Source organism: Manduca sexta, chromosome 8 (genome assembly GCF_014839805.1).
Source record: "Manduca sexta isolate Smith_Timp_Sample1 chromosome 8, JHU_Msex_v1.0, whole genome shotgun sequence".
NCBI classification, from domain to species: domain Eukaryota; kingdom Metazoa; phylum Arthropoda; class Insecta; order Lepidoptera; family Sphingidae; genus Manduca; species Manduca sexta.
Genome location: NC_051122.1, coordinates 1976729 through 1997983, shown reverse-complemented (window position 1 = coordinate 1997983; position 21255 = coordinate 1976729). Strand labels below are relative to the sequence as shown.

General features: G+C 39.1%; 1 protein-coding gene across 2 annotated transcripts in view; it reads right to left on the bottom strand.

Moving 5' to 3' along the window:
* LOC115445952 (bumetanide-sensitive sodium-(potassium)-chloride cotransporter) overlaps positions 1-21255 on the bottom strand; it is a 30445-nt gene that overhangs the window by 5772 nt on the left and 3418 nt on the right. Inside the window, exons 2-20 of one of the 2 annotated variants that reach the window (XM_030172471.2) lie at positions 16640-16746; positions 15632-15746; positions 10766-10925; positions 9670-9765; positions 8176-8345; positions 7273-7465; positions 6840-6979; positions 6098-6292; positions 5621-5728; positions 5172-5295; positions 4787-4908; positions 4030-4165; positions 3606-3705; positions 3305-3416; positions 2486-2727; positions 1889-2022; positions 1523-1585; positions 1038-1152; positions 307-440 (exon numbers count right to left, since the gene is read on the bottom strand). In XM_030172471.2, coding sequence (XP_030028331.1) covers positions 307-440; positions 1038-1152; positions 1523-1585; positions 1889-2022; positions 2486-2727; positions 3305-3416; positions 3606-3705; positions 4030-4165; positions 4787-4908; positions 5172-5295; positions 5621-5728; positions 6098-6292; positions 6840-6979; positions 7273-7465; positions 8176-8345; positions 9670-9765; positions 10766-10925; positions 15632-15746; positions 16640-16746 — 2566 coding nt within the window. The remainder of the gene's footprint in view (positions 1-306; positions 441-1037; positions 1153-1522; positions 1586-1888; positions 2023-2485; positions 2728-3304; positions 3417-3605; positions 3706-4029; positions 4166-4786; positions 4909-5171; positions 5296-5620; positions 5729-6097; positions 6293-6839; positions 6980-7272; positions 7466-8175; positions 8346-9669; positions 9766-10765; positions 10926-15631; positions 15747-16639; positions 16747-21255) is intronic. The other variant, XM_037436462.1, reaches the window with a different exon arrangement.

The window sequence follows — 21255 nt, the reverse complement described above, 5'->3', positions numbered from 1 at the left end:
AATCAGTTTCAGTTTGTTTGTTTATATTATGGTTTGTTATATTTATATTATGGTAGAACCTAACCCTTTTCGTATTTGATCTTTTTGGGCTTGTTTGTCTCTCTTTTAATTCTTCGATGTCGATACAAAATTTTCGGTACTAGCATATCACTATTGTAAGGGGCGGAGTCGGCGCCATTTTATGCATTAAATGTGCCGCATGTCACGTGACCATATTACCCATCCTCTATACTCTTTAATCATTGGTATAAACTGATCAGATAATCTTATTGGTTGTAGGCTAAGGTGGTGTATGTGAGTACTGACCGCCGTCGTCGTAGAGCCACCAGACGTCGACGGTGCCGGCGTGGCGCCGCGTGAACTGCTCGGGCGCGCTCAACGACGACGCGCGCCGCGACCCCGCGCCCCGCGCGCGCCGCACCGCCGGCCCCACGCCCTTGCTGCGCCACACACAACCCCATGATATACGCGTTAAGGCTCAATATACATTGATTTAATCGTAACCAAAACAAAGTATGATGAGCGAGCTATGTATCTAATAGCAGAACCTCGCCCCTCTCCACACCTTATATGCAAAAAACAAAACCAATAATGGTGTACTGTTTTTAACGCATGCTGTGACACTTTAGAATGTGCATTATTAAATAATGATTTCTATGTTCACGCGAATGTTAGACATTGAAATTAAACTAATTTTCGGATTCTATCGCAGTTTTAGTATTTTATTGTCAGTCCCCCCCGTGACCATGAAGGCTGCAAAGTCTCCGAAACGTCGGGAGAAAATAAAATACTAAACCCGCGATAGAATCCGAAAATTAGTTTAATTTCAATGTGTATTATTATGGTTAAGTATTATTTATAGTAAATGTCATTACCAACTTCTAACCTAACCGTACTTCTCCTGCCCATGTCAATAGCAACATCGCACAAAAACCAAAACAAAATTATACTAACGCGTGCATTTCGTGATTGAAGGTAAAAAAAAAAAGAAATGGAAGCGGACAGTGGACACAAAAATATTTAATGAAGATACATACCTTTCTTTGTCATCGCTTTTCTTTGCCTGTTCCTTGTTAGGCGCGGCGCTGGGCTCAGAAGACACTCCTCGCCCGAGCTGCGGCGAGCCCATAGACACGTCCGACAAACTACTGCCTGCAATTACAATTACATCATTAATATATACAAAATATAAGTCCTTTACAACACTGCATAGTTTCATGATTTTAATATTTGGAATAATATCCTTTGCCAACTTACGCAATAAAAAAAGTTAGTGAGAGCATTAACACCAATCCATCCCATTTCCTACTAATATAAAAGCGAAAGATTAGTAAAGATGTTTGTTAGAATTTTGGAAATAAACTCCTATACTGCTGAAGGAATTTTGATGAAATTTTACACAAACATAAACCATGTCCCGGATCAATACATTGACTATTTATAATCATCGAAAACTGCATAACTTGTCTCTGAAAAGGTCTATTTATCGACTGCGCCAAACAAATAAAAACGCAAAACTCACCTCTCGACTGCGTGTTGAGACTCTCCGTGGACTTAGACTCTTTGAAGTTATCGCCCATGGAACCTGCACACAGCGATGTATGACCACGTGGTGGACGCGTTATGTTAAATTACACTAAAGCGACACTCAATGATGTGTTAGTGGCTTAAGATGGCTTTGTTACGAAACATTTTTTTCATTGAAAAATATCGCAGTTGTACCACCGTGCCGTAGAGAACCAAAGCGAAGTGGCATTTTATTTCTTTACATAAGATATAATTGTCAGAATGCAACCCAACGCTTTCTTTGTTTACAATAGACCCCTTAGTATGTCAGTTGTATCCGTGACAAATAATATTCCTTGTTTGATAAGCTAGTAACACTAACGTGAGAAGGCGGAGAGGTCGTTGGAGTTGAGGTCGTCGAGACAGGCCCGCAGGTCGTCGTCGAGCGCGTCGGCGGTGTGGTGGCCGCCCTCCACGCGGAGCAGCGCGATGGCCACGTGCACGTCCAGGGCTTTACTGGAAACGGAACAATAAAAATGTACTTTTTTTTTTATTAAGAGAGCCCAATACACTTGATATTAAGCGGAATGAGCTCCTGTTAGAATGTCGACCGACGAGTGATGATCACCCCTTGCCAGTCGACAAAATTATGCCGGCCTGCTTACAACTGGATAACCCAAGTTGATTCTGGAACGCGACACACTTACGTCAGTCGTGACGGATTTACACTTCACGTACGATGTTCGCTATCCGGATACAAATATCTTGACACCAGAAATTCTAATTTCGATATTTATAGAATAAAAATATAATATATTTTTTTTAATTCCAAAATCTTCTTTAGTATAAATACTCTTACCACGATGCAATATAAAATTGTATTTTAAAAACCTGTCAGTTTTTACTTCGGAATGTTTGCTTTACGTCAACCCTGTTAAAAACCATCGACCTCCCGCCGTCGTCCATAGCCAACACTCACTGCATGACCTCGACGTAGTCGGCGATGTCCTGCACAGGGCTGGAGAGCCAGTCGTGCTTGAAGCCCATCATGAGTATGTTGGGCGTGAGCTTGCCGAGCCCGGCGGCCTGCAGCAGCGCGGCGGCGCCGGCGCGCAGGCCGCAGTCGTCCACGCAGCAGTAGAACGCCTTCACGCGCCGCTTGCCGAACCACGCGTACGCGCGGCTCGCCAGCGCCGACCGCGTGCGGTGGCTCACCTGACCCTGCCGACACCAACCTTACACTGTCTCCGCACTCCAGTACACAGATCTAACATCCTAAGCCTCGCATTAAGTAAGGCTAGGGCTGCCATACGTCCAGAATTCCCTGGATTTGTCCAAGTTTGAATTGAAATAAATCTAAGTTAAAAATTCATTCATAATAAGGCTCGGCAAATCGTCGACGATCGAACACCCCCACCTGTGCCCCCGCGCGTTGCAAAAAAAAATATTTTTTTCATAAGTGTCCGGGGAAAAACCCATATTTCGCCCAAATGTTCCGGATTTTTGCCGTGTTTATCCGGCATCGGCAATTTAGGTGATGACAGCCCTAGGTAAGGCTATCACCGATATCTATATTGTAATTATACAGGGTGTTCTTAAAACTATTTTACCTGATGCTTTCTCATTTATTTGAAATCTTATTCTACTAACTAAACGTCTAATTTTCGTTGACGCTTTTAAATTAAACTAATGTGTTCATATCTCATTGGTTGTTCGACTCAACACAATCCAAAAATAATCTAAGGGTTAAAACACTCTATCAAAACAAATTAGTAGTGTATAAAACCATTCAAGTCACCTGTATAATATGTCCACAGATCATGAGCGACAGTCCCTTGGTCAAAAGATACGCGAACTCCGTGAGATACGGTCTCTCTCCAGGGAAACCGGTCAACACCAGTATTTGAGGCCTACGAACAAAAAAAATTTAAGCATTTTCCCGTATTGAATGATTTGCTTTTATATATTTTTTATCGACTATTAAAAATATTGCACAAAATATTATTAGTGATCTTAAAGTGATACATTTAAGCAGGAAACTAGAACAATGGTTTAGGATTTATAAAAGTCCAGAAAATGTGCAGTGATTTGCAAATTACCTGTAATTTTTCACATGCTCCGTGACCCTGTTGAGTTGGTGAACGCCGGAGAGCGCCGTTTTGTACGTCTGCGCTTGCGTCGTAGATCCCCAGTTAACGTCTACACATAAAGTTTAGCTGAATAAAATACCATTTTTAGAATTTCATAAATAATAAACAAAGCCCATAGTAGTATATTTTATAGTTTTTTTTTTTTATGTCAGAACACAATGTCATTATAATTTTACCTTCCAAGAGAATATAATTTATTTAATTTAGTAAATTAAACTTCCGTACGACGGAAAATAATATAAAATATCTAGTATTTATTCGATGTTTTCTTTATAAATAATGGCAGCAAACTATCGACAAACAAAGCTACCAACCAGGCATTTTATCGCAGATAGCAGAACTATCGATAGATATTGACATACGAGGTACGAACCCGGCTTCCGATAGGAGACGAGCAAGTACAAGGCGAGTAGGAAGCCGAAGGTGACGAGCGCCGTGCTCCACGAGATCACGAACATGATCGCCACGCACAGCGCCGCGCCCACCAGCGACAGCCACATGTTGTACAGCTGCGACACATCAGGTCGATTATCTAAGGCTACCGCGTGTAACACATTCAATTGTCGCGCATGTGCAGTACCTTTGAATTAACACGTCGGTTGTCATGGCAACGCATTGCTCACACATTATCAAAGTAAAAAACAATGAAATATGTATTGTTAGCATCTATGTATGTGTAACTTCAATTATATAAGAAGCTTTTATCAACATACTGTATAAAATTGTATTGGTGTAACTATTGTAAAGGAGCCAGTTTTATTTAACCAACCTTAACCATGACGCATTTATAATTGAAACGTTACCAGAATAGCCCCTTTACAAAGACTAGCTCTCGTCTAACATTCCAATAAACCTGGATATCATACTCAATATATCTAGAAATATTTTAATTATGAATTCCTTAACTTATTCTGAAGATATAAAACTAGAAGAGACCGTCGCTGTACTAAAATCCAAACATATAATATTCAAATCAAAAGTTACATCTATCTGAGAATCGAATGAAGATAATCGATTGTCAGATTATCGATACGGGAATATATACCGATACCGATTGTAAGATTTCAGACGAAGGAAGAAGCTTACTACCGAATGTCAATTGTAATCTTCAGACAAAATAGAATACTCACCCTGAAGGTAGGTCTCCAGCCGACAGGCTTGGCGAGGCTCGCGTGAAACGTTGAGAAGTTGATGAGCGCATACGCAGCCAGGAAGAAGTTTGATATCAGCGGCGCGATCTGGTTCAGACCACCTTGAGACATACGCAATGTTATTTATCAAAACCAGTTCTATTTCTAACAGACAGAAGATATGTTGATAAAAAATAATTGATGTAAAAAAAAGAAAAACAAGTTTTTTTTTCAAAAATCTTTGTAAATTAATGACATAATTAATCCTAACTTCAGACTTTCCTTTTTTTCTCCAATATAAGTTTCTAGAGACATTATAAAGTCCGTTGCTATATAAGGGGTGTCATATTAATTGGAACTTATATTGTCTAGAGTAAAAGCTCACCCATAAGTATAAAAGCGGTTGCGATAATAAATGTGAGCACGTATCCGCGCACAGGCTCGTTGTTATGCCCGTAGCCCTTCGCGAAGAACTCCAGGTACGGATACAGCTTGTCTTGGCACAGGGCCTGAGGAACAAATCAATTTCGACTCATCCATCGTCAGCTCAAGGTCTATATACCCTATGAAAGTGTAAAATTGTAACGCGGCCTTGTTTTGTCATCTTAGTGGAATTAATGTGAAATGGTGTTCCACCAAGCAGTCAATATTTGTGTCAAATATTGACTGCTAAATGATAGTAATGTTACCATGAAAGATCTCCGTAGTTCCTGTTACTTAGAGACACATTGTTTGTCTTTCAGGTGTTTAAAATCAAGATAAAACCATTTTTTAAGGAGCTCCAAGAGCGTATAATAACCTTTTATACGATAACAAAACAATAATAAATATAACCTGGAACACTTTGGGCGCGGACACGAGCGACGCGAGCGCAGACGAGAGCGTCGCCGCGAAACAACCGCCGTAGATCAGCGGACCGAACGCAGACACCAGCCGGATCACCTGCAGGCAACGCATGCGCTATCAACCCTCTTCACATCCACGTTAATAGCACGTATGCTGGAAAATTAACTACATTCGGAGTTCGATACCCAGTCCCCTTAAATCACATATAATAGGGTGTACCATAGACTAGCCAACGTTTTTTTTTTTAAATTAAATCTCATCTCACAGAGAGGCAACCCAATGCGATTATATCGACGGTTGAAAGGCTGATTGACTAAATCAACATTTTATGCGACACTAAATCAGTTTGAATGGATTGCAGTTCAATTCTGTTGAGCACAGTGAGTGTATACGCCACATCTAGTGCGTAGTACATATATATGGATGGTTTCGCCAGTCATTGTGTTGCAGCTCGGTGTGACTCACATCGTTGCTGTTCTGCAGTCCGTACTGGCAGGTGCGGTTGGCAGCACAGTCGGACACGCCGGCGGGCAGGTCGGCGAGCAGGCCCGAGGCGTCGCGCAGCACGGTGCAGCCCGCCACCACCGCGATGCCGAGGTACGACAGCGTTGTGAGCAGGATCGCCAGCAGGGTGCCTTTCGGTATCGACTTTTGCGGGTCCTGGAATAAAAATAAATTAGTCATTATCGAATATTGTCTGTTTTCATCGTCATGGTCTTTCTATAGTCCTGGTGTATACGTACCTATATTGTATGTAGTATAGAAATATTTATAAAGGAGTCGAGGGTAGTGCGACCCGGTCTGTTCTCGATCTACCGTCCTAATAAATATCAGTCTCGTTTTACGTGTGTTTTATTGCGCTTCGTCCTACACAATATCTTGGGAATATACTATTATAGTTCATACCGATTTTTTTTTCGTTAATAATATTTACAGGAAAAGATAATAGAACTACCCTATAATTAACTACCCGTTTTTTTTATTATCTCATAATATTCGATAAAAATCTGAATTAAAAAATATGAAAATATTCATTGTTCACATAATGTATCAACCGTATCTAACGTTGACATTTTTAACCGTTCGTATCAAATAGGGAGACCCAACACTTTACCGGCCACATATACATAAACACACCACATTACAGCAACTCTTATCACTCATTCCAAAATAAAATACAAGAAAAAAAACTTTAGTATATCATTACCTTCAAATCCCCTGAAATGTTAGCGCCAGCCAGTATACCAGTGGCAGCCGGGAAAAATATAGCAAACACCGAGAAGAAATTGTGCTCGACACCCTCAAAATACCTGTAGTCAGGACCCATGTTTTGCCACAGCACCGACACTGGAAACATTCAAATTAAATCAAGACAAACGCACAATGTCATAGTATCTATTATTGGTCTATGCGCTAATAATAGACATTTACTTTTCTCAAACACATTCATTAACCAATATGACGTTGCCAAAGTTAATAAATCGATACAAGTCATCGATTAATTTAATCGATATTTCAAACAAAATCCGCAATAACTATCCCTATCGATTATCCATAATTTGAAAAATGACTTTTCATATTTAAGGTATTTTAAAAGAGTCTATGAATTGAAAAAAAATTTATTAAAGATTCCAACTTACTATTGTACCCGACGAATCCCTGAGCCACTTCGAGGTCACTCTTAGGTCCTACAATAGACCCTATGCAGAAGTCCGCTATAGCCGCGAGCAGTATCACCAGCAGTACGATCTGCGCCTTCGCCTCCCACTCCATCCCCACCATCACTATCCCAGTGAGAACGACTATCGTTATACAGCCGTATATTGCTTGATCCTGGAACGCAATTTATTACGTCATACAGCTGTTTCAATAAACGATCCCAATCTCAATCTGTAATCCCATTCTGAGAATGAACCAATCAGTAAGTCATTTATAAGCATGTCAAAAATGCTTTGTTCTGATTGGTCTATTTTTGAGATGGGTCGAAAAAGGATTGCGATCGTTTATTAAAAAGGGCGGTTAATCGTTATGGCGAATCGATCTTTACGATTAACCGCTGTATGTATGACTGGCATGCTTAGTCCTTATGGCGAATCGACTTTTACGGTCAACCACTGTATGACTGGCATGCCAGCCGGTGGCAGTATATTCGTGTAATAACGATTAAGTTGCAATCCCTGTAGAAGGTGATGTAGTGTCTCGAGTCTTGATCGACATTATATGGACCGGACTTACTATCACACAATGTAGTTATTTTGCTGTATGGAGATGAAAATATTCCGTATAACTTCTGGATATTTTCAATACAACAGCAAAACTAATAAAAATACTTACACTAATAACGTCCTTATTTCCATTACCTTTTTTTAAAATTATTATATTACAAAATAGCTCGCCCGACATGGCAATATGCTCGCCCTCTTTCACATCTTTGGACGGTATATACAGGTGGAAAGAAATGGTGGTGGCGCTTCTACCAACCATATTGATGATAAAAGGTGAAAGAGTATATGTAAACTTTTAATAAGATGCCATTGACTCACCCAACTCTTGCTGACCATGTAGGCGGACTCCGGTATGAGGGTGATGAGAGACTCGCCGAAGCCCACGACGTACATGGCGCACGCGACCGCGTTGGCCATCGAGAATATCAGCCCGATGGAGCCGCCGAACTCGGGCCCGAGGGAACGAGATATCATGTAGTACGTGCCGCCTGGAACAACATGCGTATCATCATCTCAGCCACAGGAAGTCCACTGCTGAGCATAGGCCTCCCCCAAGGATCTCAACGTCGACCTGTTGGAAGCGGCCTGCATCCAGCGACTTCCTGCGACCTTAGCCAGGTCGTCCGTCCACCATGTAGGCGGGCGTCCGACGTTTCGTTTGCCTGTACGTGGCCTCCACTCTAGAACCTTTCGACCCCAACAACATGCGTATAGAAATGTTGTATTCCGTTTCAAGAAATCTAACATTTTTATATTAGATACTAGCCTTTGCCCGCGGCTCCGCCCGCGTTATAAAGTTTTTCAGGCTAAAGTTTTCCGTTATAAAAGTAGTAGTTTCCCGGGAGCCTATGTTCTTCCCAGGGTCTCAAACTGTCTCCATACCAAATTTCCTCTTAATACGTTGGGTAGTTTTTGAGTTTAACACGTTCAGGCAGACAGATGCAGTGGAGGACTTTGTTTTATAATATATTTTTTAGAACTTTTTAAGAGGAACAATCCCGTCATACATCATTGTTGCATAACTCTAACCGTTTACGCAGCGCACGCAACGGAAGCTCTCAAAACTAATAAATTGTCCCCGTTTTTGCAACATGTTTTATTACTGCTCCGCTCCTATTGGTCATAGCGTGATGATATACAGCCTATAGTACTCCACAAATAAAGGGCTATCCAACACAAAACGAATTTTTCAGTTCAAAGTGGTAGTTCCTGAGTTTAGCAATTACTGCTCCGCTCCTATTGGTCATAGCGTGATGATATATAACTTAGAGCACTCTACAAACAAAGGGCTATTTAACACAAAAATAATTTTTCAGTTCGAATCGGTAGTTGCTGAGATTAGCCATTACTGCTCCGCTCCTATTAGGTATAGCGTGATGATATATAGCATATAGCACTCCACGAACAAAGGGCTATCCAACGCAAAAAGAATTTTTTAGTTTTGACCGGTAGTTCCTGAGATTAGCGCGTTCAAACAAACAAACAAACAAACTCTTCAGCTTTATATAATAGTAAGTATAGATTATGAGACAACATTTAATATGGAAAAATTAGATATACACTGCAATGTCATACACCCAGATTGTTATTCAAAGATATGGCTAGTGTTAATATTGTTGGGGATTCGGGACGCGAACGTATCAAAAAAAAATCATGTTGATAAAAATTAAATTCATGCTTCCCACTTTATTTATTTTTAGAATTATTAGAAATTTTCACTGAAAAAATCTTAGAATTACATGGCATACATATATCAAATATGACATAAAACCTTATTAAAACCATTGAATCGTTTTGATGCACTATACATACCTCCCTTGATGACGCCGTTGGTGCTGATGGCGGACATGGAGAGCGCCGTGATGGTGGTCACCACCGAGGTCGTCATGATGAGCAGGATGGACTGCGCTGCCGACAACACGCCGCTTATCACACACGAGACATGGTATAGACCAGAGCTAGCCATTTCTTTTTCTCATAAACCCTTTTAAAAATCTTGCGGGTTGCGGTGGCCATTTTTTTTCTTAGGTTACGCAAAGAAAATGCATTACAACTACCGCTAAACCATCGCGAGGATAATGTTGGGGTCAACGTAGCTCTTACGCCCCTTATCAATATTATCTGCCTACAATCTACATACTATATAGGTGAAGTCAAGCCAAAATTTTTGTACTTTACTATCAAACCATAAATTTTCGTGGACCCCCCGCTTACGAATTGTGAACCTTCATTTTTTGGCCACGCCGACGTAGACTGCCGTCAAGTTTCCCGTGGACTTTTGGAGGTTCACCTGGACCACTTTGAGAATCAATGGCATAGCCCATAAACATAAAATTTACATCTCAAGGTCGTAATGCTATTATTTACTAACATTCGTGCAGGTTACAATCTGTCTCTGTCACATGTCATCCTACTCCACAGTAGGATCGGCTAGGTTTAACGAGCATTTTTAACCATATTTCATCACCATCACCTATCTGACTGAAGTCAATGCTTTTGAAAGAATCTATATCTAACAAAACCATAACAGGTATTACTCGACCTGGAAATCAAGTCCAGGGACGCTGCCATTAGACCAATAATTAAATATGTATACCATAGGAATTAGGGTATTTTTTAAATAAGCGCCATACTATACCATACTACACTATACTATGCCACACGATACTATACCATAGTCTTACCATACTAAACTATACTATAAGAAAGAATAAAATATAAAAATTTACTATTGGCACAGAATTCAGTTATAAAAAGTATATTTTTTATACACTTAATTAAATTAATCAACAATTGGCTACTGCTGCTGGTTGCTGCTGCAATACAGATGCTTCGCTGGTTTCCAATGAAAAGCCCAAGAGTCGCACGGATGTCTTATGATATGAAGATAAATTACAAAGCCACCAACCCACTCCCGCCTGTCCCACGACCCAGGAAAGTCGGAGGAACAGCATCACACCCCATATATTGAGGAGGCATCGCATCAGCACGCCCTTGATCCAACCAAACTTCACGTTGGGCGACATCACCACCGGCGTCACCAAATCCTTTTCTACTACTTGGGCTGGCTGGAAATAGAGATGAAATTTTGGGTAGAATTAGTAAATATTTTGTGCATCAGGCCGCTTAGTATATGTGGACTTAGGATAGTAGTATAGTAACTACTGGACATAATGAGACTTATCATCTCACGTCTCAGGATGGCGAGGGCTGTGGAATACCAAACAATACTTTGTAATTCAAGGTGTTGCATGGTGTTTCTTCTGTTTATGGGCGATCGTATCGCTTACCATCATGCGAACAGCATGCTCGTCTCGTCATTCAAAGCAATAAAAAATTTGGTGGAATGTGTCATTGTTTCGTTGCTTAATTTTGACCTCGCTCACTGAATAACTGGCTCGCACATGTGGAAAAGCTGCGCCCAACATATATAATATATTATACATTAGATTATAGAAAGAAATATTATAATGAGTAACGGAATATAGGCTTGAATTAAAAAACTAAATACAATGAAAGAAAAAAAATTAGTGTGCAGCCTTCATTCCTGTAAATACTGATTCACATAAAATTGTTTCTTACTTCCTACTTGTTTGCATGTTAGGATTTTTGATAGAAGTTACCGCATAAAGGGCTGAAGGAATTTGGATAATATTAAATTAATAGATAGACCAAGTCTTGGATTAAAATATAGCCTCCGTTTTATCCGGGATAAGTGCACAAAAGGACTTCACGCAGACGGTGCCTTGAGCAAAAGTTAGTACACACAACATCACGCATTTTATCCCCGAAGGGGTATGCAGAGGCGCAACCATGGCACCCACTTTTCGCCAAGTGTGTTCCGTCCCATGATGTGATAGGGGGCGAGCCTATCGCCATATCGGGCGCAAATTCCAGACTCCGGGCTGATACTGAGCAGAAAAACCCAAATATCACTTTGCCCGACCCGGGATTCGAACCCAGGACCTCAGAGCGCTGCCGTACCGCGCATGCAGTACAACTACGCCACCGAGGCAGTCTACAGTTAATAAAAGTTAGTACGACATAAAAATGTATAAAAAGCCATTAACAAGTCAAAATCACGTAAGAATCCGCTTCAATTCCCTTGTCGGCGCGCATTACTCACGCGTCACGCAGGTAATCGCTGTAATTGCGACACATAATCAATAAAGTGAACGCGTTGACGTCCGACGTTTAACGCGACGGCGTCAAGACGTCAGATAGAATAATATAATGGAATATTTATATAAGCTAGGAGCTTATTCAATGTTTTAGTTAATGTATTAAACAGGTAATTGATTATTATTGAAAAGCACAGACGAAAACGTGATTTTGCGTATCGGTGAAACGGAACGCGAGCAATAATTGCCTCGCCATTGTATTTAGATGAACTTTTTTAAGTATTGTAGTATTGTCCGTGGAAGCGATTAAGTTGCTCCATTTCATAGAAGCTTTATTATAGTATTCTTACATATTGTAAAACAAAATCTCACGTCGCATCGATCTAAACGATATAAACTCAAAAACTACCGAACAGATTTCGATAAAATTTGGTATGGAGATAGTTTGTGATCGTGGGAAGGATATGCTACTTTTTAATGCCGAGCGCATTTCCGGGCATTGCATGTAGCGAGACTTTTATCTCGGAAAAACTCTAACGCGCATGCCGCGAGCAAAACCTATTAGATAAAGTAAGGATATGACTGCGGAATACCACGCTAAAGCAAAATAGATATTTCAAAAACACATCTGACTAGCTAACATAACTATAGTGTATAACTATAATAGTTTTATTTACAGTTATAACGTTATAATGTACACGGATCTTTCGTAAACAAACAGAAAGACAATAATACATAAATCATGAAATAATTACACATTCAAACATTATAAGACTTCATTTACAATTTATATCAATAATATATATTTTTTATTGCAGTAACCCGATAAATGAGTACATAGCTCGCACATTAACAGCACTGTGCAAGCTCTGTTGTTAGTAGCTAATTTATACATATAAGGGCTTTTTGAGTTTTTTTTTAATGATTTGAAATTGGTCATTTAATATAATCGAAGATAGTTAATAATTGTGTCTCACATAGGGTGAACGAGACTTTCCCGTCCTCACACCCAGCACTACAACTCCTGTAAGCCAGGATCAGCAGTGACATGCATTTTATGACACCGAGCAGTGAAGCTCGGCGAGTCTCAGGGAAAACTAATATGTCATTATCCCGCAACGAAATTAATCAAATAGAAAGATAGGGAGGAGTTTGAAATATTAATTGTCCACTTCCCTCCATAGCAATGCGGGTGACAAAATCATGATCAATCACATAGGGTGAGGGAGGGGCCGAGGTTCCGCTATTCGATACATAATTCGTCCCTCCCGAGATTTTTGGGTTGTAGCCCAGCGCCTGTCGGTAGGGCTCCAAGTCGTAGGGCATTAGTAGGGCCCCCAGTCCCCATTCCCCCAATCAAAGGCAGCAGACAATATATTGTAGTTTGTTGATCTGTCTCATTAAATACATAATATACTTTGCTATCCTCTTTTTCCTCCTATACTGTGTATTTATATTGTTATCGATAATCGTTTATTTGGTTAATTAAGCAGGTCCCGAAATTAGAATCAGCCCAGGGGCGATCCGACTGTCCGTCCGCCCCTGTCTTGTTGGTATCCACCTGGATCACCTGATGTAAATTGATATACACCACCCGTAAACACCCACGGTTCAGATCAATCACTTGTCACAAATGATTTGTATACATTTTCCAATTAAAGTTCTCTTAACACGCCAATAGATGTCGCTAGGCAAAAAATACATCACGATATGGTTTACGCGAAGGGAAACTTATAAGACATTTCGAATTATTGTACCAAATTGACCTTGCCTACATGTGTCTGTAAATAAATACACTAGTGCGTGAAACTGCGTTATTCTCATTGCGGATCCAAACCTGTTCACCCACTATTCCAGATCATTCATAAAAGCCGCTGGCTTAGATATTGCAGACAAGTACATACATAGCTCTCTGGACTAAATTCTATTGCAACAAGGTCTACATTCTTCTGTTCCACGAACATGCGGCATACCGCGACCTTGAATAACCACTTGACCCTGGTTCAAGGGATTATGCACCTTACCGACACCGCGTGCGCTGTTGACATTACTTGCACTACTGACCTTTTGATTGATTAATGAGGACCTACGAATGTAATCAGTGGAACACGTCGATTAATATGACTTGACCACAATACGTAGTTATAGGTAAATTGACTGCATGATATTTTCAAAAGTCCAGTCTGTAGAAAGAGACGAAGCTAATGTGTCGACCAGTTCCTATCTCTTTTCCGCGTCAACCCGCATGTTGGAAAAAGATAAGTATAGCCCACATTTTTGTCTTAATCTATCTCTTTTTTTCGGAAATTTCGTTAAAAGCTACATCCGAAACAGTGTCCTAAATCAAATCTCAAATAAAGTATTAAAATGTATGAATCTCTCAATTGGATCCACTGCTTCCACTGCTCTTTACACTTCCATCTCAAGATGCAATAGGGGGATATTATATAACGAATAAAACTCTAGACCCGGAGGCGTAAAAGTCTAAGTATACTCATTAAATCATTGATGCATTTTAACCATTAAAGAAGAATTATTTATAAATCAATTAAAATCCATGATTAACATTTTACGATTAAACTGACTACTAAAGAATATAAAATATTATTATTCTATGAACATACCTACGCTTTACTAATTATGATAATACATTATTAACACATAAATTGCGCAGTAAACGCGCTCATTCGTAACTTTTTGCCTTAACAAGACTTGAGCTGATGGTAACTATACTGGCGACCAACGTGGGGCTCATTTTTCTAGGGTTGTCAGAATTTTGCCGGCCTCTACTGCAGATATATTTTACTACGTAAACAGGGCACCGAAATAATTCAATCAGGCGAAAATTTACCGTCTATGTTTAACCAATGTATATCCAGTAGAACAGACCGACATAATTCTGGCAACCGGCAATGGACGCATCTTTCAAAAGGTTTCTGTTAATTTGTAATTCTTTCAAATTTACCTATAGCATTTTCTGAATTAATTATTGATTAGAATTAAGACGAATTTCCTCTACTATAATATATCGTTCTTCATTATAACTACACAGGTAACATTTATTGCTAGAATCTTATCTCGCCTTTACCACTGTGTTAAAATAAACATGGCGCCTTATATAAACACATGTGACTAACAAATGAATAATTATAACTAAGAAAAAATACTTATAATTAGCATTTGCAAGCCGATATCCAGTGAGTTAGCATCAATATCTAATAACATAAAAACCGCAAGTCTGTATGTCACTACCAGAAAACAGCGCGTAACAGAAGCGAAACATGACTAGTCATTTAAAAACTAGGGTAAATTTCCTGTAAGTAGATGTACATTCTATCTTGTAATTAAACTGTAACTACACACATTTCCGGAAGATAATGGAGTCTGTTGAAGACTTGGTCTATCTACGAGCTAAATTCCTTCCAATTCCATTCAGCGATTTATAAATTACCTTCTAAAATCATACAAATTCTGAATAACAGTAAAATTCCAATGATAATTACGATCTATGGATGATACATTCCCAACATCCTCAATCATTCCCGGAATAGAACAATCTAGATTTGTGGTAGTCATAAACATTACTCACTCTACATTAGCATTACCTATAGTAAAACCACGTGCGATCCCAACCAAATACAACAGACACTCACCTTCCTAGATAAGGAAGCGTTGTGGAGCTCATCTAGCGTCGGCCGCGGCGCTGCGTGGAGAGAGAGCACGTTCCTATAATTGTCCAGCCTCGGTAGGGCTTCCCGAGTAAAATGTCTGTAAGTTTCATAACGCAATAGCTTTCAATCAGGTCACATTGAACATTCTAGGTCTTCGTTATTTCTTGGAACTTATTCCAAGAAAACATCGAAATGGTCTCAAAGGAAATTAATAGGTAATTCCATTCTGATAGTCTACCGAATATAAGATAGGGCTTGACCTATAGTGTTTTATTTATTTGGGCCACCAATTAAACATACACTTAACATATTTATTGAAACAATATTTAATTACCGCAGTAGTGTTTAGTTACAGTCTGTCACTGCATGAACATATTTAATTTCTTTATTAATAAATATTTTAACTGTAGAATATTAAGCCAGCGCAAATTATGACAGATAACTCGCCTTCGAGTAGCTTCAAAGCAACTTATACATCACCTAAACTTTGTTTATAAAATTCACTATACTTTCGACATCATGTCGACAGTTGTGAGTTTGGTCTCAACCATCATATTGTACTGAGTACCTGCACTTGTACATGGAATCTTCTAAAATTCACAAAAGTTTCCATAACACCGATGTTAATTGTATTTCTTACATTGTGATTATTACAAAACAGTTACGCGTCATCTGCTCATGTTAAAAGCGTTGTATCTTGAGCGTTGTTGGGTAAGCGGCGACAGCCTAGTCGGTTGTGGACAGACTGCCAGACGAATATCCGCAGGTTCAAATCCCAAGTTCACACACCTCTAACTTTTCTAAAATTATATGTGTATTCTATGTGAATTATCGCTTGCTTTAACGGAAAAAGGAAAACATAGTGAGGAAACCTGCATACTTGAGAGAAGGCCCGTACCCAACAGTGGGACAGTTTATATGAATACAGGGCTGATATTATTATGTTAACTTCAGCCAGTTTTTGCAGTCTGTTCTGATAGTACAACTAACCTGAAACTCTTTCCATATTTAGTGTCGTATGTCGTCGTGAGTGGATCATCGCTTCCCAGATCGGACGCGTCCGAATCAGTAGCTTCCTCGTCTTGTTTATCTTCCATCTGCAATAAAACAAAAATTACAGAAATTGACAGCTTCAATATATTTTTCTAAAGTCAGATATCAAGTTTGGTCCCAGTCTTCATTTTATGAAAGTGACAATGCAAGAAATACATTTATACTGGTCTGTTTAAAACCGGAATATAGTCAAAAGCTGTAGTTACAACTTTATGTGACGTTAGTATCAGAATAGGTATTCTTCGTCGTTTAGAACACCTTGCTAATAAACGGGCAGAATTTTATCGCACTCAGCGGGACATCCCATATCAACAGTATTATGATGGCCAGTATTCATTTTATCTACTAACCGTATGCTCTCTATATCTACTAATAATGATCAATTAGATATAAGCGACTTGAGGTGGTTTTTAGTTAATTTCACTTGCTTCAATGTCTACTACTCGAGGATTGTAAAAGTCAATTGTCATACACATAACATTATCCTAAATCATTACATAACGAGGGTCCGCACGCAAACCAACCCGCATAACTAACTTATGTATGTAGGACGTAAACATGGGCCATTGTGGATTACCATGCTCCACGTGTACGGGTTACGTCAGAGTACTGGTGCTATGGCATGCTAGTGCCAATATTTTTGTTTGAAACCAGTTATATTATGGAATGTTTCTGACGAATTCAAGGTTAAGGTGACTTTTGGAGGATATTCTCTAGATCTACTGATGCCATTCTAAATATATTGAAAGCACTAAAGATAAAATAAACTTCACCGTTCTTGAGCTGGGATGTATTTTATTTTAATTATATTACTATTGTTAAGAAAGCGAATATCTACGAGCGGAATTTATTAATTTATACACCGGGTCAAAACGGCTGAATAAGTTGTCGTAGGTTTGTCTATTAAGTTAAACGAAACTACTAAATATTCAAAAGAACATAATTAGGGAGATTGTAATGCAAATAAAATTCCATGCGACAAGGTCACTGGCGCCATTACTGGCGCATTTAATATTATAAATATATACATAGTACGTATAATATTTCAATCATCATAATAAGATTCAATCTAAACACTTAAAGGTATTCAGAAATCCTTTTAAGAAAACTACAAGGTGTATCACTTGAATGTAAATACCAATTACCTTATAGAATTCCCTCATTATCCCAATTAATTAGTCGGTACTTTACAAAATTTTATCAAGAACATATTGCAAAGGGGGAAAAGAATTGTTCAACCGAACTTCCTCAAACCGAATCCTTGAAAGTCGTTCTAATAGTAAAATTAAAATAAATCAACCAACTGTTGCGTAAATACACGTAAATAATATGAATAACGTCAAAACTACGCTGAAGGGCGAATCATGATCGCACAGTTTGCGCCCAAAATAAATCACTTTATTGCTAAATAATAGTATACGTTATTCCTTATGGTGGCACACGAAGTTACAATGTCGTGTTAATTCGTTCTTAGGCATACCAAAAGGCGCTGTAGACAATGAGAGGTCATTTCTTCATATAAAATGGTGGGTAGATAAGCCTGTAGCCTCACTAATAGCTGTACGTCATCACCATGGATGCATACTCACTTTTCCAAAGTGGTTACACTCGACGGGAGAAACAATACAGATTGATAATTTATTGAACGGTCACGCAAACAAAGTCGTTACTTCATTTTAAACACGTGTTTCCTATAAATTTGAGAACGGAAACATACATTTTGGAAACACTCAATAATTACGGTAACTTCCTCCTCATTGAGACCTTAGACGAAACTTAATATGCCCCAAGGCACTGAACCCATAAATCCTAACGGAAACATTTTAACAAAACGCAATCTCCTCATCTTGTCATCAACAAATTAGCTTCATGCAAATTGAGTCTATTGGGAGCAAAATTAAGGTCCAAAGTTGCATCAACGTTTTAAATGTCTAAAATTAGAATGGAACGCCTACTCGAGTGCAGAATGAATTGGTCGGAGTTTATTTTTACTCTGATTAGAGAGGATGAGCCTTATGTCCAGTTTCTGATGGTGACCGTTGTCTTTCCATGGCTTATTGATAAATAGATTATAGATGGTAAGCTTTATAATGTTCAGTACTTACAATGGCTACATTATTACGATACTTTAAAGTTTAAACCTGAACACAATATGCTTTCACATTCCTGTTTAGCAGTAGATATAGCCAATACGGTGATATCCACTCTGATGTCCATCCACCCACAAGATATTTACCAACCAGTGAACTTATAACATTAGAATGCATGAACTAGAATTGATCATTAGTGAATCATCGGGATGAGTGATACTCTTGATGAATGATGATGGCATGCGGGTTGATGTGATTCGAATTCTTCGTCAATTGGAACGTTGAACAAAGTTATACTTTTGATCCGATATTTCCAAGTAGAGATATTGATCCAAGGCATAGTAATTACTAAGCAACTTGACATACGTCGAGAATATTAGAACGAAGACCGCACTACACTACCACTCAGTAATGAAATCTAAGAGCTCAAATGATAGGACCCCTTAAATATTATCCATGGTGCTTCTCATTTGGCTTTAACATTTCTAAATGTATCTATGATTAAATTTTAAAAATACTATTTGGATTTCATAATCTATTTCCCGCTTTGACATGTAGGAAAGTGGTAAAGATATTTCCAAATCTCTTTATCCTTTTATTTGATTAATTTCGTTGCGGCTAATTAGTATTTCTAAGGACTCGCCTTGCTGATCCAGGCTTACAGGAGTTGCAGTGGTGTGAGGACGGAGTAGTCTCATACCACTCAATACTTTGTAATTCAATGTTTTAGGTGGTGACGCTTCTAACGTGGCCCTCACCGGGAAGCAATATACTCGTTTATTTGCATTAACACTTCTTTACTATTATTTTAACCATACTACAGTTTATCTCCCGTACAATATAACGCATTCAAAGAACTAAATATATCAAACGTGTACTACGAAGACAATGACAATAATGAATAAAATCAAATCCCGCTGGACAAATGACGCTGCCATTTCGGAAGCACGTGAAACAACGCATGGAATATTCCAGAAATACCGAGATAACAAGGTGCGCCATGAAATGCGTTGGCATGTGACCCCAAATATAATGAACGGCATTCGTTTTGAGTTTCTATTTGTGTTAAGGGTCCATCAATCAATGTCGAAGGTATAGTGAAACTTATTTTAATCAATATTTATGTACGGTATTACGGTACGACTGCAGTGCTGAGGTTCCGGTTTCGATCCCCGCGCCGGGCAAAGTGATATTGGGTTTTTCTATTCAGTATTAGTCTGCGGTCTTGAATTTGTACCCGATAAGCCAATAGGCTCGCCCCCTAACACATCGAGGCACGAATATACTCGACGAAAATAGGTGCACATTTTGTTTCTGGCTAACACTTCGATTAAAAGCGCTCAGCCTCTAATACACCGATCATAACGAAGTTAGAGAACGTACTGAATAATATCCTACGAGGTGGACAAACGACCCGGCAAAGGTCGCAGGAACTCGCTACACGCGGACCGCTTCTAACATGGCCTGGAAATCTTTGTTGGAGAACCATGTTTAGCAGTAGACTCCCAAAAGATAGAGATCATGATAGTGTGGGTGTGTTCGCTTTGCGTGGGGCCTAACTCAGAAAAAAAGGTCATGCTATATGTACGAATTACGACACCATATTGAAGACATTAAGAACCAAGAAAGAAATGTATGGTTTTTCTTGTATCCGGATATTCGTATCTCGCCAATAGCAACTACCAAAAACAAAAAGTAAAACACGCCACAGTGACTTAATAAAAATGTATGACGCATTCCATCTCCAGCCTTGACAGAATCTAAATAATATTTAACACTTTATGGGTTTAAATAAATTTATTCTATTCATAATGATTATTTATGTTTACGCGAATGTTAGACATTGAAATAAACTAGTTTACTGATTTAATCGCGTTTTTTTTGTAATTCAATTTATTCACAGGCATCATAATTATTGTGTTTACTGGCGAGGGCTGACCATCTCGTCAGTGGATTCTCTATCCCGAGTATGTAGTTAGACGCTAATCTATTTCCGCCAGGTGCAGTAGTCACTTTGCCATACTCGTATTATAATTAGATAAGGAACACAGGAAGCACTGTTTGAACGTTACATATTTAATGATCAATATTGATGTTTGTACTAAAATAATATTACGTATTTATTTACATAGTAAATTATGTTATTTCTGCGCGATTGGCGTTAGATCTGAAACGCAAGCACGCCTTCCTCTCAAATCCAGGATTTGTCTACCCGTATACCAAAACGAGAAGCGGCGATAGCCTAGTTGATTGTGGAACAGACTGCCGAGATGAATCTCCGCAGGTTCAAAACCCAAGGGCACCTCTGACTTTTCTAAAACGATGTGTGTATTCTTTGTGAATTATCGCTTGCTTTAACGGTGAAGAAAAACATCGTGAGGAAACCTGGAAACCTGAGAAGTTCTCTATAGGAATTTCGAAGGTGTGTGAAGTCTACCAATCCGCACCAGGCCAGCGTGATGG